The 15988-nt window shown below is 40.3% G+C and overlaps 1 protein-coding gene across 1 annotated transcript in view; it reads left to right on the top strand.

The window, feature by feature from the left end:
- Positions 1 to 15988, top strand: part of LOC126458498 (transcription initiation factor TFIID subunit 7) — a 68196-nt gene that overhangs the window by 9429 nt on the left and 42779 nt on the right. The window contains exons 2-4 of the mRNA XM_050095591.1: positions 2112 to 2243; positions 7074 to 7154; positions 7235 to 7616. Of these exons, the coding sequence (XP_049951548.1) occupies positions 2112 to 2243; positions 7074 to 7154; positions 7235 to 7616 (595 nt within the window). The remainder of the gene's footprint in view (positions 1 to 2111; positions 2244 to 7073; positions 7155 to 7234; positions 7617 to 15988) is intronic.

Genomic DNA, 15988 nt, shown 5'->3' with positions numbered 1-15988 from the left:
AAAAATGAGCACTTATATTTTTCTGTGCGAGTGCTGATTTATCTTATTTTATCGTGATGATAATTTCATATAAGATGGACATCAACAAAAGCAAAATGAGGATAATGGAATGTAGTTGAATTAAATAAGGTGATGCTGAGGGAATTATTTTAGGTAATGAGACAGTTAAATTAGTAGATGGGTTTTGCTATTCGGGGAGCAAAATAACTGATGATGGTCAGAGTACAAAGGATATAAAATGTAGATGGGCTATGGCAAGGAAAGCGTTTCTGAAGAAGAGAAATTTTTTAACATAGAGTGTAGATTTAAGTGCCAGGAAGTCTTTTCAGAGAGTATTTGTGTGGGGTGTAGCCATCTATGGAAGTGAAATATGGACGATAAATAGTTTGGACAGAGAATAGAAGCTTTTGAAATGTGGTGCTGCAGAAGAATGCTGAAGATCAGATGGGTAGATCTCGTACCTAATGAGGAGGTAGTGAATAGAATTGGGGAGAAGAGGAATTTGTGGCACAACTTGACTAGAAGAAGGGATCGGTTGGTAGGACATGCTCTGAGGCACCAAGGGATCACTGATTTAGTATTGGAAGGAAGCGTGGAGGGTAAAAATCATAGAGGGAGACCAAGATGAATACACTAAGCAGTTTCAGGATGTGGGTTGCAGTAGTTACTCCAAGATGATGAGGCTTGCACAGGATAGGGTAGCACGGAGAGCTGCATCAAACCCGTCTCAGGACTGAAGACCACAACAACAACAACAACAACAACAACATAACATGTTGTTAACTCTGGTGCAAAAGATTCAAACTCAAAGAATTGACAGTCAACAAAAACCAACTTTACACTGTAGGCTGCTGTAGAAAAACAAGGAGAAATACAATTCATATTGTTCCTACATAGGAAGCTAGAATACGGCAACAAAACAAAATCTATCATTCAAGATGCCTCGTCATCACTTTTTTGTTGTAAAAACAGTTTTTATAGTAGTTCATCAAAAGAATCTTATTTATTTAATTATTTTAATAATGGAATACCCAGGGTTGAAGTGTCAACAATGTTATGAACAGGATAGATCTCTATACTCACCTTAAAGATATATTGAGTTGCAGACAGGCACAACAAAAAGACTGTTACATACGTCGTGCCTGTCTGTTCAATTCAACATGTGATCTTTGTGGTGAGTAGCAGTCTATCCTTTTCATAATATTATTTATTTATTTATTGCTGATATAGAATCGGGTGCATGCCCATCATCAGCAATATCTTGTATTCTGGTTCCTTAGCAAACGTGAAAGACATTTAGCAATATGTAATTGGCAGTTGGTCATGTTTTGTGGTAATTTCCAAGAATCATTTAGAGCTCTCGTAGAACTCGTGTTGCTCCATCTCTCTTCTGATTTATTGTACAGTCACATGAAATAATACAGAATTGGTTTCTTTCTTCTTCTTCTTTTTTTACTCAGAAAGATAGCAAGGCTATGTTCTCCTAGAAGCACAAAACCTTCTCGCTTTCTGTTACTGTTTTCGTCTCACATTCTTAACAATGCACAGAAGTTGTAAGTGTGTGATGGAAGGATTAGATGTGTAGTATGATCATTTAATTTGATGTGGAATGTGTACCAGAGATTACATGTCGTAAGTATTAGTTCCTCTTTCATTTGGCTTTTGTATTGCAACAGTTAACATTATATTATTCATTTTAGTTTAATTACTTGACTTTCGTGGTAAAGTATTAAATAATTGATCATAGATTGTTAGAAAACGTTGAGAGATAGTGGGACGGACTCGCTTCTCTAAGGATAATATTGACATCACTCAACTGTGTTATCAATAGTGATCTGCACTAAAATTTGTTTTTGTATTTTTTTTTCTTCAAAATACAACTAATTAACCCATTCACAGGTGGTTTTTAATTTTTAAAAAAAAGGGGGGGGGGAGCTACAGAAGTCTAAGAAATCTGTCTCCTCCTTTTTTCAAACACGAACAATTCTTAAATAATTGATAGTGTTGTGACGAATGTTTTGTAGATGATGAATTTGTATACCTTCTCATTCTTTTCTCTGTATGCTGAGTATCATTTTCAGTGATCTCACTTTCAACATATTCTGTTCCAGGAACCAGCAAAAGTGCTACGTGAAGCTATTAGGAGTGGGGTTGTTCACCTTAAGGACAGACTTTCAATTAAGCTTGAAAATGACATGAGATATGGTGAAGTTAGAGTAGACCATTGGTTGATGCCTGCTAAGGTAGGTGATAGAGTGCTATAAATTCAAGATGTGATTTAGAACTTGGCATCGAGTTCAGTAAATATCTATCTTTACTTAGATTCAGAACATTAAAATATTATAGTCTTCGAAAAATGAAAGAAGCAGGTGCTTACAAACAATATATTATCTGCTAGTGGAAATATCATTATTTATATTAATTTAAATATTCCAGATTCGAAGCCTTGTGATTTGTCAACAGGATTGACTCAGTTTCCATGGCTCAAGGTACATGCTGATGGAATTACTTGCATACAAAGCACTTGGGTACAAAGCACTGGCAGAATTTGTTATCTATGAAGAAGACTAGTTCTATCAACAAGGAAGGACACAAAGGCAGGAATTAACGTGAATAACTAAATGACCAAGAACGTTAACTTTACAGCTGGAGTGAAGCAGGGTGATGTCTCTTTGCTGAAATATAGGACTTAGCATTGCATAGTCTGACGCAAAAAATAGATGAGACAGTTACAGTTATGATTATGATTATGATTAAATGCAGTCAAGCATGTGCATATGCAGAAGATACAGTAATTTTGGCAAGAGGTGTAAATACCTTTAAAGAAATGTGAAGTAATGGAAGCCGGAGGAACACAAATTGGACTCGCTGAAATCAAAAACAAGACAAAACATGTAACAATGTCCAGTTAAAAGGCTAGAACAACACCAAATGACATGAAGGCCTCTAATCAATGTTTTAAAGGTGCCAGCTGTTTCCATTACCGATGTGTCTTTTTAACCAGTAATAATAATATGAGAAAATATATTAGGGAAAGGATACAAGCAAGAAATAGTGCCTGTTGTGGAAACTTCTAGATATTCAAGAATTCTCTAATTACAAGAACAACAAAGTTGAGATTGTACCATTCCCTTATATGACGAGTTGTTACAAATTGGTTGGAAATGTGGACGATGACAGAAGGAGATATATACAGCCTGGGGGCATTAAAAATATATATATGGGCTTGTGAGAGAGGCAGGGCATTGGAGAGTAAGATACAACCATGAATTATTGTAGCTTGTACAAGAGGACTTTTTTTTTTTTTTTTTTTTTTAAATCTCGGTCCATAAGGAAAGGCTGACCAGGAGCAAGATGGCTGGACAGTTTCTTGACTGACCATACCAAGATGGGGAGATCTTATGGAAAAGCAGAAAACAGAGATGCATGCAGGCATATTGTTGTGTAGGCGAGGGTCTTTGAAGGGCTCTAGTGCCAAAGAAAAAGAAAGAAAGAAATCTAATGGATAAATGACATTTATTTATTGGTTTTTATGCCTGTACATTGAAAAAAGTGTTTTGTACGTGTACGTGTGATTGTGACAAGGAGGGAAACTTTAGTGAGTAGAGTGCTAAAGATGAGTTGAAGATGTTTGTAATAACATTCCTTGCCTTGTCCCCACACCAACAGCTTAAATCAGTTGCTACATCAGTATATGTGCACTATAAATACCATATTTTTCAGATAATTGCTCCTTCAGGAAGTTTTATACAAATAGACTTTTGCTGATGTCATCGGGGTAAAGTTTGAAGCAGGACTCATCGCTGAAGACAGTTCTGCTCCAGTCCATGATATTCCAGGCCAAAGATGCATCTGGAGATGCCCCAGACTGTGGTGTTATACCAACCTGACTGTTGTCCATTGTACAATCCAACATCCAGGAGCAATGGTCTGGGATAGCATTTCTTTTGATAGCAGGAACCCTTTGGTTGACATCCATAACACCCTTACAGCACAGATGTACAGTATGTTTTGTTGCCCTTAATGGCAACCCATCCTGGGCTTACATTTCAGCAAAATAATGCTTGTCCACATATGACGAGAGTCTTGACTGCTTGTCTTTGGGCTTACCAAATCCTATCTTGGTCAGAAAGGTCACCAGATCTCTCCCCAGTTGAGAACGTGTGGAACATTATGGGCAGGGCTCTCCAACCATCTTGGGATTTGGGTGATGTAACTTTCCAGTGGGACAGAATTTGCTCCAACATTCCTCAGCAGGACATCCAACAAATCTATCAGCCTGTGCCAAGCTGAATAATTGCTTGCATAAGGGCCAGAGGTGGACCAACATGCTATCGACTTAATCAGTTTGTGGAGCTCCTGAATAAATCATCCAGTTCTTTGAAAATTATAATCATTTGTTTGTACGTACCATGCCTGCAGATTCAGATAATTCCTTTGTGGTGCATCTCTTGTTTTTCTTAAAAAAAGAAAACTGCACAGCTGTGTATGTCACCTTATGTGTCTCTTTATGGTATATGTCTGAAACATTTCAAGTTCTGGTGACTCGTATTACTTCCTTCGTTCATACTTCATTATTATATTTAAATTACAATGAATTGAGCTTAATGATGTGACTATCATAAATTTTGTATTCAACACATGTTTCTATCCTGTAATTTCCATTATTATAATACAAATTTTGTCATGTGTCTTTCATAATGTTTGGCACATAGTTATGTTAGGTTATTTTAGAGCCCTGGTGAAGGAGTTTATAGTGACATTCATTTATACTTTGTGTACTAGGCTTTTGTATATAGTGTGCTTTCAGAATTATTATTTAAGTCTGATTGGGAAGGCAAATTACCACTCACCTTTAATGTAAACTTGTGGGTAGCCGCATAAGAAATGGAAGTGACTTTTTGTATTAATTTCTTCTTTAAAAAAAGAACTATAAATAATTTAAAAAAATGTATACCATATTTTACAGACTATAAGACACACTTTTCTCTTTGAAAAATTGCCTCCAAAACTCAGATGCAGCTTATACTCTAAATTAATGTAAAAAAGTTCAGTGTTTGATTTAAAATTGCTGCCAGACTTAAAAATGTCCATATATTAAATGCCACAGGAAATCTGTTTCTATGTGGCAACATCGGATTCAACTGGCAGCAGCAGTGCACCGATGCAACGGACATAAGTTGCAGTGATTCACAAGCTTGTTAATACTGTCTGCCTCCCTCCCTGCCATCACAAACCCACAACACTTGTCTAGTCTATGAAGCTTCATTGCGGTATACAGTGCCAGTGCATTAGAATTTAAAGTGATTTGTGTTATCAGTAACAATGCAATATTTTTATTAGTAGTAGGTTTTGTAATTGGAAAAGTAAAAGATATACATTTGATGCAGGCTATAAATTGAAAGTAATAGCATATGCAGATGAACGTGGTAGCAGAGCAGCTTAGCGGCATTTTGGCCCTCCACCAACAGAAAAAACTTTTTGTGGTTGATGGGCTACTAACGAAGAACTGAAAAAAATGAGGAAGACTAATGTGCAAATAGAGGACTGAGTGCAAAGTGGCCAAAATTTGAAGATGAAAATTTGAAATGTATTCAAGGACATCATCAAAATGTCATTGGAATTAATACAAAAATGATTCAAATACATGCTTGTAAACTAGCGCTGCAGAGGAACTTGACAGACTTTAGGGGTGGAGTTGGCTGGTGCTACAGGTTTATGAAACATCATGGACTTAGCAAGCAAACCAAAACCAAAATACCTCAGAAAATGCCTCAAGGGTATGAAGAAAAGATGTTGTCTTTCCATTGCATTATTATTCCACATTGAAAAACCATTGTAAATAGCAAATATGGGCAAATCACCTCTGACATTTTATGTTCTGCATAACAGAACTGTTGCCATGAAAGGTGCTAGAAGTGTAACTATAACAACCAGTGGACATGAAAAAATTCAACGTAATTGAGTGATCATTTTCAAGCACAAAACAATGCCAAAAACTTCTGACATATTGCCCAATGTTGTTGTTCATATATATGACAAGGGCTGAATGGACCACGCTGTATGAAATTATGGATTGTCAGACTGTGGGAGAGAAGGAAAGGTGCTTTATTGAAGAAGAGTTCTCACCTTGTGCTAGATCAGTTTAGCAGTCATTTGAAAAATTCTGTGAAAGAGGAATTGAGACAGAGAAATACAGAGCTTGGTGTTATTCTGGGAGGACATTTCACAATTGCAACTCTTGAAGTCTTAATAAATTAACCATTTAAAGTGTATATGACAGAGGAATGGAACAAATGGAAATTGATGTAACACAATGTGAATTCATGCTGAAGAGAGCTTTAAAATGACCCACAATCAACCAAGTGTGTCAGTGGATAAAACAGTCATGGCCTAGAGTGAAAGAAGACATTATTGTTAAATCTTTCAAGAAGTGCAGCATAAGTAACACTGTCGATGGCCGTGAAGATCATCTTATATATGAAGTGGACATTGATGAAGAAGGAGAAGAAGAAGAAGAAGAAGAAGAAGAAAGTTCAGATAACAATTTTCAGGGGTTTTAAGAGATCAGTTTTGATTTTATAAACGTAAGAATTTTTCTAGTCTGGCTTTGCAATCCAATAATAAAAATGATAAAAAATGTTATGTTAAAAAAATTGCTTGAAAATTAAGGTGCGGCTTATAGTCTGTAGTGTCTTATAGTCGGTAAAATATGGTACATATAGCTGTACATCATCTTTTTATGACTTTGGTTTGTGTGATTCTCTTGTGACAGTGTTAAAGTATTCATTAGGTTTTTGAAGTATTAATTGAGGTATTTACTATCACCATCCTATCTTCATTCATTTGACAGTTATCATCATCTGTTGTTATTCATAATTTTACATTGTTTGTTGTTAGCTTGTAAAATGTGCAACATTGTAAATGGTCACCTTGTCCTATCAAACTAACTGGCATTGATAGCGTAACTTGTCTTTTCATTTATAATTGGATTTTTGCTTTAGAGTACTAACAAAATATGCATAGTACTTTCTTTTTCATCCAATTTTTTTCTTTTTTTTATGTGGATATAGATAATGGATTTGCCATCCATAGTGGAGTCACTGAAAACCATTGACAACAAGAGCTTTTATAAGACTGCTGATATATGCCAGGTAAATTTTAAAATAAATGTATCTCTTGTTACTGTGTCTTACTCATGTGGATAATATGTTGCTCTTCATTTGTTTCATAGATATTAATTTGTAAGGAAGAAGATGATCAGACTCCAGAGGAAGAGGGTCCCGTCAAAACAAAAAAGAAGGATCCAAATAAAGTTGACAAAAAGTTTCTGTGGCCACACGGAATAACACCACCACTTAAAAATGTTAGGAAGCGTCGTTTTCGTAAAACACTTAAAAAAAAGTATGTTGAAGCTCCAGAAATTGAAAAAGAGGTGAAACGTCTGCTGCGCGTTGATAATGAGGCAGTTACTGTGAAGTGGGAAGTGATTTGTGATGATGACAAAGCAAAAGTTATTAAACCATTTTCAAATATAGATGAAAACAGTGAAACTGGTCCAACAAGAAATGTTGATACTTCAATAGAAACAAGCAACCCTCATAGTGTGGATGTAGGTAAGACATTAAATACTTCTAACTCTTTGCTTTATCATCTGTCACAAGTTGAACACAGATTAATGTCAGTTGTATATATATTCTTGAGTCTTTAAATTGCTTGTATCCCTATTGTCATTTACATTTTGCTGCGGAGTATTCTTGTAGTTCCCAAATAGCATTTTCACCTCATTACCAGTTGTTTTTCTTTTTCTCCTTGAGGTTGTTCTTCATTTTGCTTTAATTATGTTGTGTTTTGTATGTTACTTTAGTCATCCGCTTGTTTCATTTTGATGATATGATGTGACTGAGAGGTTCATACAGTATCTCAACCAGGCAAAGCAAGTATTTTATAATGGTGGTTACACTGTGCTGTATTCTGCTTTGAAGGGAAGCTAATTAGAGTATTAGACTTGCTATTTGTACTATTCTCTTCTCCTGAGAACAAGTACGAATGAATAAAGCTTAGGGTAGCTAGTCAGGCAATTTATCAAGTAGTTACAAAATTTACTGTTTTCTTTTGTTCTTCTCTTGTCCTCCCAGTAGGTAGGCCTCTTTCATCTTGGGTCTGGATGACCTGCCCCTCCCTCAAATGCATGTAAGACTGATCATTGTCATAAAATAAGCATTATGTTATTGTTAGGAATTGCTGTATCACTTTAGAAATGTTTTGGTGTTTGCTTCCAGTTCTGCTACTTTCTTGAGAAGATTCTGTGCATATACACTGCTGGTCATAAGAATTTCAGCATCAAGAAGGGTAGAAAATAATAAAACTTAACGTATCAAGCATATGTCATATAGTAGGATTACATGATTAAATTTATGGACGATTTTGAGGTGTACAGGATGCAAAATTTAGTACACAGAGCTGCCTCATCTGGCAACAATGAGAGCAACATACTGACTGGACATTGACTTGAATTGAGCTTAAATGACACATACAGGTGCATCATTCCATGCTGCTTCAACTCTTTGCCAGACTTCATCATTCACAATGGCTACCCAATGGTGGCACATGACAACTCATGAGTAGATCTTTTCACTGGGTGAGAAATATGGAAAACATGTCAGCTAGGGCAGTAGCTGAATATCCTCTATATTGAGGAAGGTCAGGTCAGCATGCTGTGTTGTTGAGCAGATGATGTGATACCACTCTGGAGTGCAGTATTGTTATTGGGCACATCACTGTAGGCATGCTTGTCTCTGCTTCCGAGTGAAGGGGAGCTGTAACACTTGTAGCCTTGTTGACTCTCTGTGGTGATCCAGATGGTGTGACATTGTCCATGTAGTTGTTTGGCCTGCTGCAAACAAGCACATTTCATGACTTATGGTCCGTGACGTGGTTGTACGTTCCTGCATAGCCAAGTGAACAATATGTCTGTCCTCTCGGGCACTAGCTGCAGGAGCCATTGAGGTCATGCATGCACCTAAATCCATTATTTCCATATTCACATGACTCTTGTGGTATCCTGACCAATACAGTCAGCAGTATTGCAGTATGTTAAGCCATAGTTACAGTGACCAATATATCAATGAAAATAATCAGTTTTTGAAAATATGATATAATTAGATAGATAAAAAAATCTATTCACCAGGTGACAGCAGTAGTTAACACATTTAAGATTTAAGGAAATGTGCAAGCTTTTGGAGCCAGGAGCTTTTTCTTCTGGCAAGAGAGTTGAAGGGGAAAGAATAGGGATGAGGGAAAAAGGACTAATGAGGTTTAGGAAATGCGGAGAATTACAGGAAAGTTGCCTACAACCCTGGGTCAGGGAAGACGTACTGGATGAGATGTGAAGGAACCACATTGTTGGGGACTGCACCAGATGAGATTTGAAGACCTGAGAGATTAAGGTGAAAGATAAGGTAATAAGCAAGGCACAGATTACTGACCAAACATCATGCAGTAATAAATAAGAGCAGAAAGATAACAAGAAGAGGTTCCCAAATGTGCGATTGACTTTTTGAAACTATCTGTACGGTGATTCTGGTTAAGATCTGAGGTATCACACACTGCAGTCAGTCACCCTGTTGGGCTCTCATTTGCAAGTAATCGATGAAAAAAAAAATCCATGTTTTGTGTCACTCAATAGTGTTAAAAAAGGTCTGTTATATAGCCTGATTGTGTGGTGTAATGGATAGGATAACAATGTCCCATGCAGGAAGTTGTGGGTTTGAGTCTTGCCAGGTGTGCAAACTTTTTGTTAATTTTTGAATCTTTATCAAAATTACTTTGATCATTATTTTTATTCAATTAATTGGTTTAAATGTAATTTTTTATTCTATTCCTTTGTCCTATCACTTAAATCATCATATGAACTTTTCCGTTTGTTTCAGTCTTTTATATCATTCATTTTCCAATTGGAATTTTTGTGAATATGAATTTAATTATATTTTTTTCTATTATAATATTCAGTTATTTGAAAATTCCAATCTGTCAGTTTAAAAAGAAAAGACGAAATAATCTGTTTATATCTGTGCAGTGGTTTGATAATGTGTTTTGATACCAGGTGTGCAGTTTTTTTCCTCACGGTAATTAATATACAAACATTTAAATGTATCCTAAATACCTGTTGCAGTAGGGACAAAATAACTTGGATGTAAGTTTAAATGAAAGACGGGTTTATGAGTAGAATGAAATTCAAGCAAAGATGAGAAATAGATATAATGAACACAATAACATGGACAAAGAAACAGGACAATAAAACAAAAGAAATTAATACATAAAATTAATTAAAAACATGAACAAAGACTTCCAAAAAAAAAAGTTGATATTATGATTAAAAGTATGTGACAAAGGAATGGAATTAAAAAATTACATTTAAATCATTTAACCGAATAAAAATGATGATCAAAGTCATTAATTACTCGCAAATGTGGGCACATCAGGGTGAATCGCTGCAATATGTGATCCCTGGGTTCTTAACCTACATCACCATATAGATAGTTTCAAAAAGTCATTCGCACCACGGGGGACCTCTGCTTGTAAGTAGATTATATGTGGTGGATGTAGGGGGTATGGAAAAATAGACAGGTCAGCAAGTAAAAGATATAGAAAAGTAAAAGGGAGTGAAGAAAGCAATAGTTACTGACGCTGGGTCCAAAGAAATTAAAGTAATTTAATGCGAGTTGGACGGCGAGAACCAAGGACGTGTTTTAACACCAGTTTCCACCGGCGGAATTCTAAGAAACTGGTGTCAGGGGGGAAAATCCATATGGCATGTGTGGTGAAACAGGTTTCAAGGTCACAGCTGTCTTGTTATAGAGCATACTATGCGACAATATATTGGGTATTGCCAGTATACACCCCCTCTCTATGGCCATTCATGCTAACTGAGAACTCGGTAGTAGTCATACCAATGTAGAAGGCTGAAACGTGTTTACTTAACAGCTGGTATATGACGTGTCATTTCACAGGTGGTTCTCCCTTTGATAGTGTATATTTTGCCAGTTTACGTGGCCAGTGCAAATCTCGAAACAAAAGATGAGGTGACTTACCGGACGAAAGCGCTTTCGTCCGGTAAGTCACCTCATCTTTGTTTTTATAAGTATGCAAGTGTATACCTGTCCTTTTTTCCTCCTTTTTTCCCCCTTTTTTCCTTTTTTCCCCCTAAGGTAAGTCTTTCCGCTCCCGGGATTGGAATGACTCCTTACCCTCACCCTTAAAACCCACTTCCTTTCATCTTCCCTCTCCTTCCCTCTTTCCTGATGAGACAACAGTTTGTTGCGTTAGCTTGAATTTTGTGTGTATGTTTGTGTTTGTTTGTGTGTCTATCGACCTGCCAGCGCTTTCGTCCGGTAAGTCACCTCATCTTTGTTTTTATATATAATTTTTCCCATGTGGAATGTTTCCCTCTATTATATATATATAAAAACAAAGATGATGTGACTTACCATACGAAAGCGCTGGCTCATACCTCACCTGTCTTTCTACGACATCTTTACCTCTTTACTTCCGCCTCGACTGACATCTCTGCCCAAACTCTTTGCCTTTACAAATGTCTGCTTGTGTCTGTGTATGTGCGGATGGATATGTGTGTGTGTGCGAGTGTATACCTGTCCTTTTTTCCCCCTAAGGTAAGTTTTTCCGCTCCCGGGATTGGAATGACTCCTTACCCTCTTCGTTAAAACCCACATCCTTTCCTTAGGGGGAAAAAAGGACGGGTACACACTCGCGCACACACACACACACACACACACACACACACACACACACACACACACACACACACACACACACACACACACATATCCATCCACACATATACAGACAAAAGCAGACATATTTAAAGACAAAGAGTTTGGGCAGAGATGTCAGTCGAGGCAGAAGTGCAGAGGCAAAGATGTTGTTGAATGACAGGTTAGGTATGAGTGGCGGCAGCTTGAAATTAGCAGAGATTGAGGCCTGGTGGATAACGGGAAGAGAGGATATATTGAAGAGCAAGTTCCCATCTCCGGAGTTCGGATAGGTTGGTGTTAGTGGGAAGTATCCAGATAACCTGGATGGTGTAACACTGTGCCAAGATGTGCTGGCCGTGCACCAAGGCATGTTTAGCCACAGGGTGATCCTCATTACCAACAAACACTGTCTGCCTGTGTCCATTCATGCGAATGGACAGTTTGTTGCTGGTCATTCCCACATAGAATGCGTCACAGTGTAGGCAGGTCAGTTGGTAGATCACGTGGGTGCTTTCACACGTGGCTCTGCCTTTGATCGTGTACACCTTCCGGGTTACAGGACTGGAGTAGGTGGTGGTGGGAGGGTGCATGGGACAGGTTTTACACCGGGGGCGGTTACAAGGGTAGGAGCCAGAGGGTAGGGAAGGTGGTTTGGGGATTTCATAGGGATGAACTAAGAGGTTGCGAAGGTTAGGTGGACGGCGGAAAGACACTCTTGGTGGAGTGGGGAGGATTTCATGAAGGATGGATCTCATTTCAGGGCAGGATTTGAGGAAGTCGTATCCCTGCTGGAGAGCCACATTCAGAATCTGATCCAGTCCCGGAAAGTATCCTGTCACAAGTGGGGCACTTTTGGGGTTCTTCTGTGGAAGGTTCCGGGTTCGAGGAGATGAGGATGTGGCTCTGGTTATTTGCTTCTGTACCAGGTCGGGAGGGTAGTTACGGGATGCAAAAGCTGTTTTCAGGTTGTTGGTGTAATGGTTCAAGGATTCCGGACTGGAGCAGATTCGTTTGCCACGAAGACCTAGGCTGTAGGGAAGGGACCGTTTGATGTGGAATGGGTGGCAGCTGTCATAATGGAGGTACTGTTGCTTGTTGGTGGGTTTAATGTGGACGGACGTGTGAAGCTGGCCATTGGACAGGTGGAGGTCAACGTCAAGGAAAGTGGCATGGGATTTGGAGTAGGACCAGGTGAATCTGATGGAACCAAAGGAGTTGAGGTTGGAGAGGAAATTCTGGAGTTCTTCTTCACTGTGAGTCCAGATCACGAAAATGTCATCAATAAATCTGTACCAAACTTCGGGTTGGCAGGCCTGGGTAACCAGGAAGGCTTCCTCTAAGCGACCCATGAATAGGTTGGCATACGAGGGGGCCATCCTGGTACCCATGGCTGTTCCCTTTAATTGTTGGTATGTCTGGCCTTCAAAAGTGAAGAAGTTGTGGGTCAGGATGAAGCTGGCTAAGGTAATGAGGAAAGAGGTTTTAGGTAGGGCGGCAGGTGATCGGCGTGAAAGGAAGTGCTCCATCGCAGCGAGGCCCTGGACATGCGGAATATTTGTGTATAAGGAAGTGGCATCAATGGTTACAAGGATGGTTTCCGGGGGTAACAGACTGGGTAGGGATTCCAGGCGTTTGAGAAAGTGGTTGGTGTCTTTGATGAAGGATGGGAGACTGCATGTAATGGGTTGAAGGTGTTGATCTACGTAGGCAGAGATGCGTTCGGTGGGGGCTTGGTAACCAGCTACAATGGGACGGCCGGGATGATTGGGTTTGTGAATTTTGGGAAGAAGGTAGAAGGTAGGGGTGCGGGGTGTTGGTGGGGTCAGGAGGTTGATGGAGTCGGGTGAAAGGTTTTGTAGGGGGCCTAAGGTTCTGAGGATTCCTTGAAGCTCCGCCTGGACATCAGGAATGGGATTGCCTTGGCAAACTTTGTAAGTAGTGTTGTCTGAAAGCTGACGCAGTCCCTCAGCCACATACTCCCGACGATCAAGTACCACAGTTGTGGAACCCTTGTCCGCCGGAAGAATGACGATGGATCGGTCAGCCTTCAGATCACGGATAGCCTGGGCTTCAGCAGTGGTGATGTTGGGAGTAGGATTAAGGTTTTTTAAAAAGGATTGAGAGGCAAGGCTGGAAGTCAGAAATTCCTGGAAGGTTAGGAGAGGATGATTTTGAGGAAGAGGAGGTGGGTCCCGCTGTGACGGAGGACGGAACTGTTCCAGGCATGGTTCAATTTGGATAGTGTCTTGGGGAGTTGGATCCTTAGGAGTAGGATTAGGATCATTTTTCTTCGTGGCAAAGTGATATTTCCAGCAGAGAGTACGGGTGTAGGACAGTAAATCTTTGACGAGGGCTGTTTGGTTAAATCTGGGAGTGGGATTTAACCAAACAGCCCTCGTCAAAGATTTACTGTCCTACACCCGTACTCTCTGCTGGAAATATCACTTTGCCACGAAGAAAAATGATCCTAATCCTACTCCTAAGGATCCAACTCCCCAAGACACTATCCAAATTGAACCATGCCTGGAACAGTTCCGTCCTCCGTCACAGCGGGACCCACCTCCTCTTCCTCAAAATCACCCTCTCCTAACCTTCCAGGAATTTCTGACTTCCAGCCTTGCCTCTCAATCCTTTTTAAAAAACCTTAATCCTACTCCCAACATCACCACTGCTGAAGCCCAGGCTATCCGTGATCTGAAGGCTGACCGATCCATCGTCATTCTTCCGGCGGACAAGGGTTCCACAACTGTGGTACTTGATCGTCGGGAGTATGTGGCTGAGGGACTGCGTCAGCTTTCAGACAACACTACTTACAAAGTTTGCCAAGGCAATCCCATTCCTGATGTCCAGGCGGAGCTTCAAGGAATCCTCAGAACCTTAGGCCCCCTACAAAACCTTTCACCCGACTCCATCAACCTCCTGACCCCACCAACACCCCGCACCCCTACCTTCTACCTTCTTCCCAAAATTCACAAACCCAATCATCCCGGCCGCCCCATTGTAGCTGGTTACCAAGCCCCCACCGAACGCATCTCTGCCTACGTAGATCAACACCTTCAACCCATTACATGCAGTCTCCCATCCTTCATCAAAGACACCAACCACTTTCTCAAACGCCTGGAATCCCTACCCAGTCTGTTACCCCCGGAAACCATCCTTGTAACCATTGATGCCACTTCCTTATACACAAATATTCCGCATGTCCAGGGCCTCGCTGCGATGGAGCACTTCCTTCCACGCCGATCACCTGCCGCCCTACCTAAAACCTCTTTCCTCATTACCTTAGCCAGCTTCATCCTGACCCACAACTTCTTCACTTTTGAAGGCCAGACATACCAACAATTAAAGGAAACAGCCATGGGTACCAGGATGGCCCCCTCGTATGCCAACCTATTCATGGGTCGCTTAGAGGAAGCCTTCCTGGTTACCCAGGCCTGCCAACCCGAAGTTTGGTACAGATTTATTGATGACATTTTCGTGATCTGGACTCACAGTGAAGAAGAACTCCAGAATTTCCTCTCCAACCTCAACTCCTTTGGTTCCATCAGATTCACCTGGTCCTACTCCAAATCCCATGCCACTTTCCTTGACGTTGACCTCCACCTGTCCAATGGCCAGCTTCACACGTCCGTCCACATTAAACCCACCAACAAGCAACAGTACCTCCATTATGACAGCTGCCACCCATTCCACATCAAACGGTCCCTTCCCTACAGCCTAGGTCTTCGTGGCAAACGAATCTGCTCCAGTCCGGAATCCTTGAACCATTACACCAACAACCTGAAAACAGCTTTTGCATCCCGTAACTACCCTCCCGACCTGGTACAGAAGCAAATAACCAGAGCCACATCCTCATCTCCTCGAACCCGGAACCTTCCACAGAAGAACCCCAAAAGTGCCCCACTTGTGACAGGATACTTTCCGGGACTGGATCAGATTCTGAATGTGGCTCTCCAGCAGGGATACGACTTCCTCAAATCCTGCCCTGAAATGAGATCCATCCTTCATGAAATCCTCCCCACTCCACCAAGAGTGTCTTTCCGCCGTCCACCTAACCTTCGCAACCTCTTAGTTCATCCCTATGAAATCCCCAAACCACCTTCCCTACCCTCTGGCTCCTACCCCTGTAACCGCCCCCGGTGTAAAACCTGTCCCATGCACCCTCCCACCACCACCTATTCCAGTCCTGTAACCCGGAAGGTGTACACGATCAA

This window comes from Schistocerca serialis, chromosome 2 (assembly GCF_023864345.2).
Source record: "Schistocerca serialis cubense isolate TAMUIC-IGC-003099 chromosome 2, iqSchSeri2.2, whole genome shotgun sequence".
NCBI lineage: Eukaryota > Metazoa > Arthropoda > Insecta > Orthoptera > Acrididae > Schistocerca > Schistocerca serialis.
This window is presented reverse-complemented; position numbering and strand designations above follow the sequence as displayed.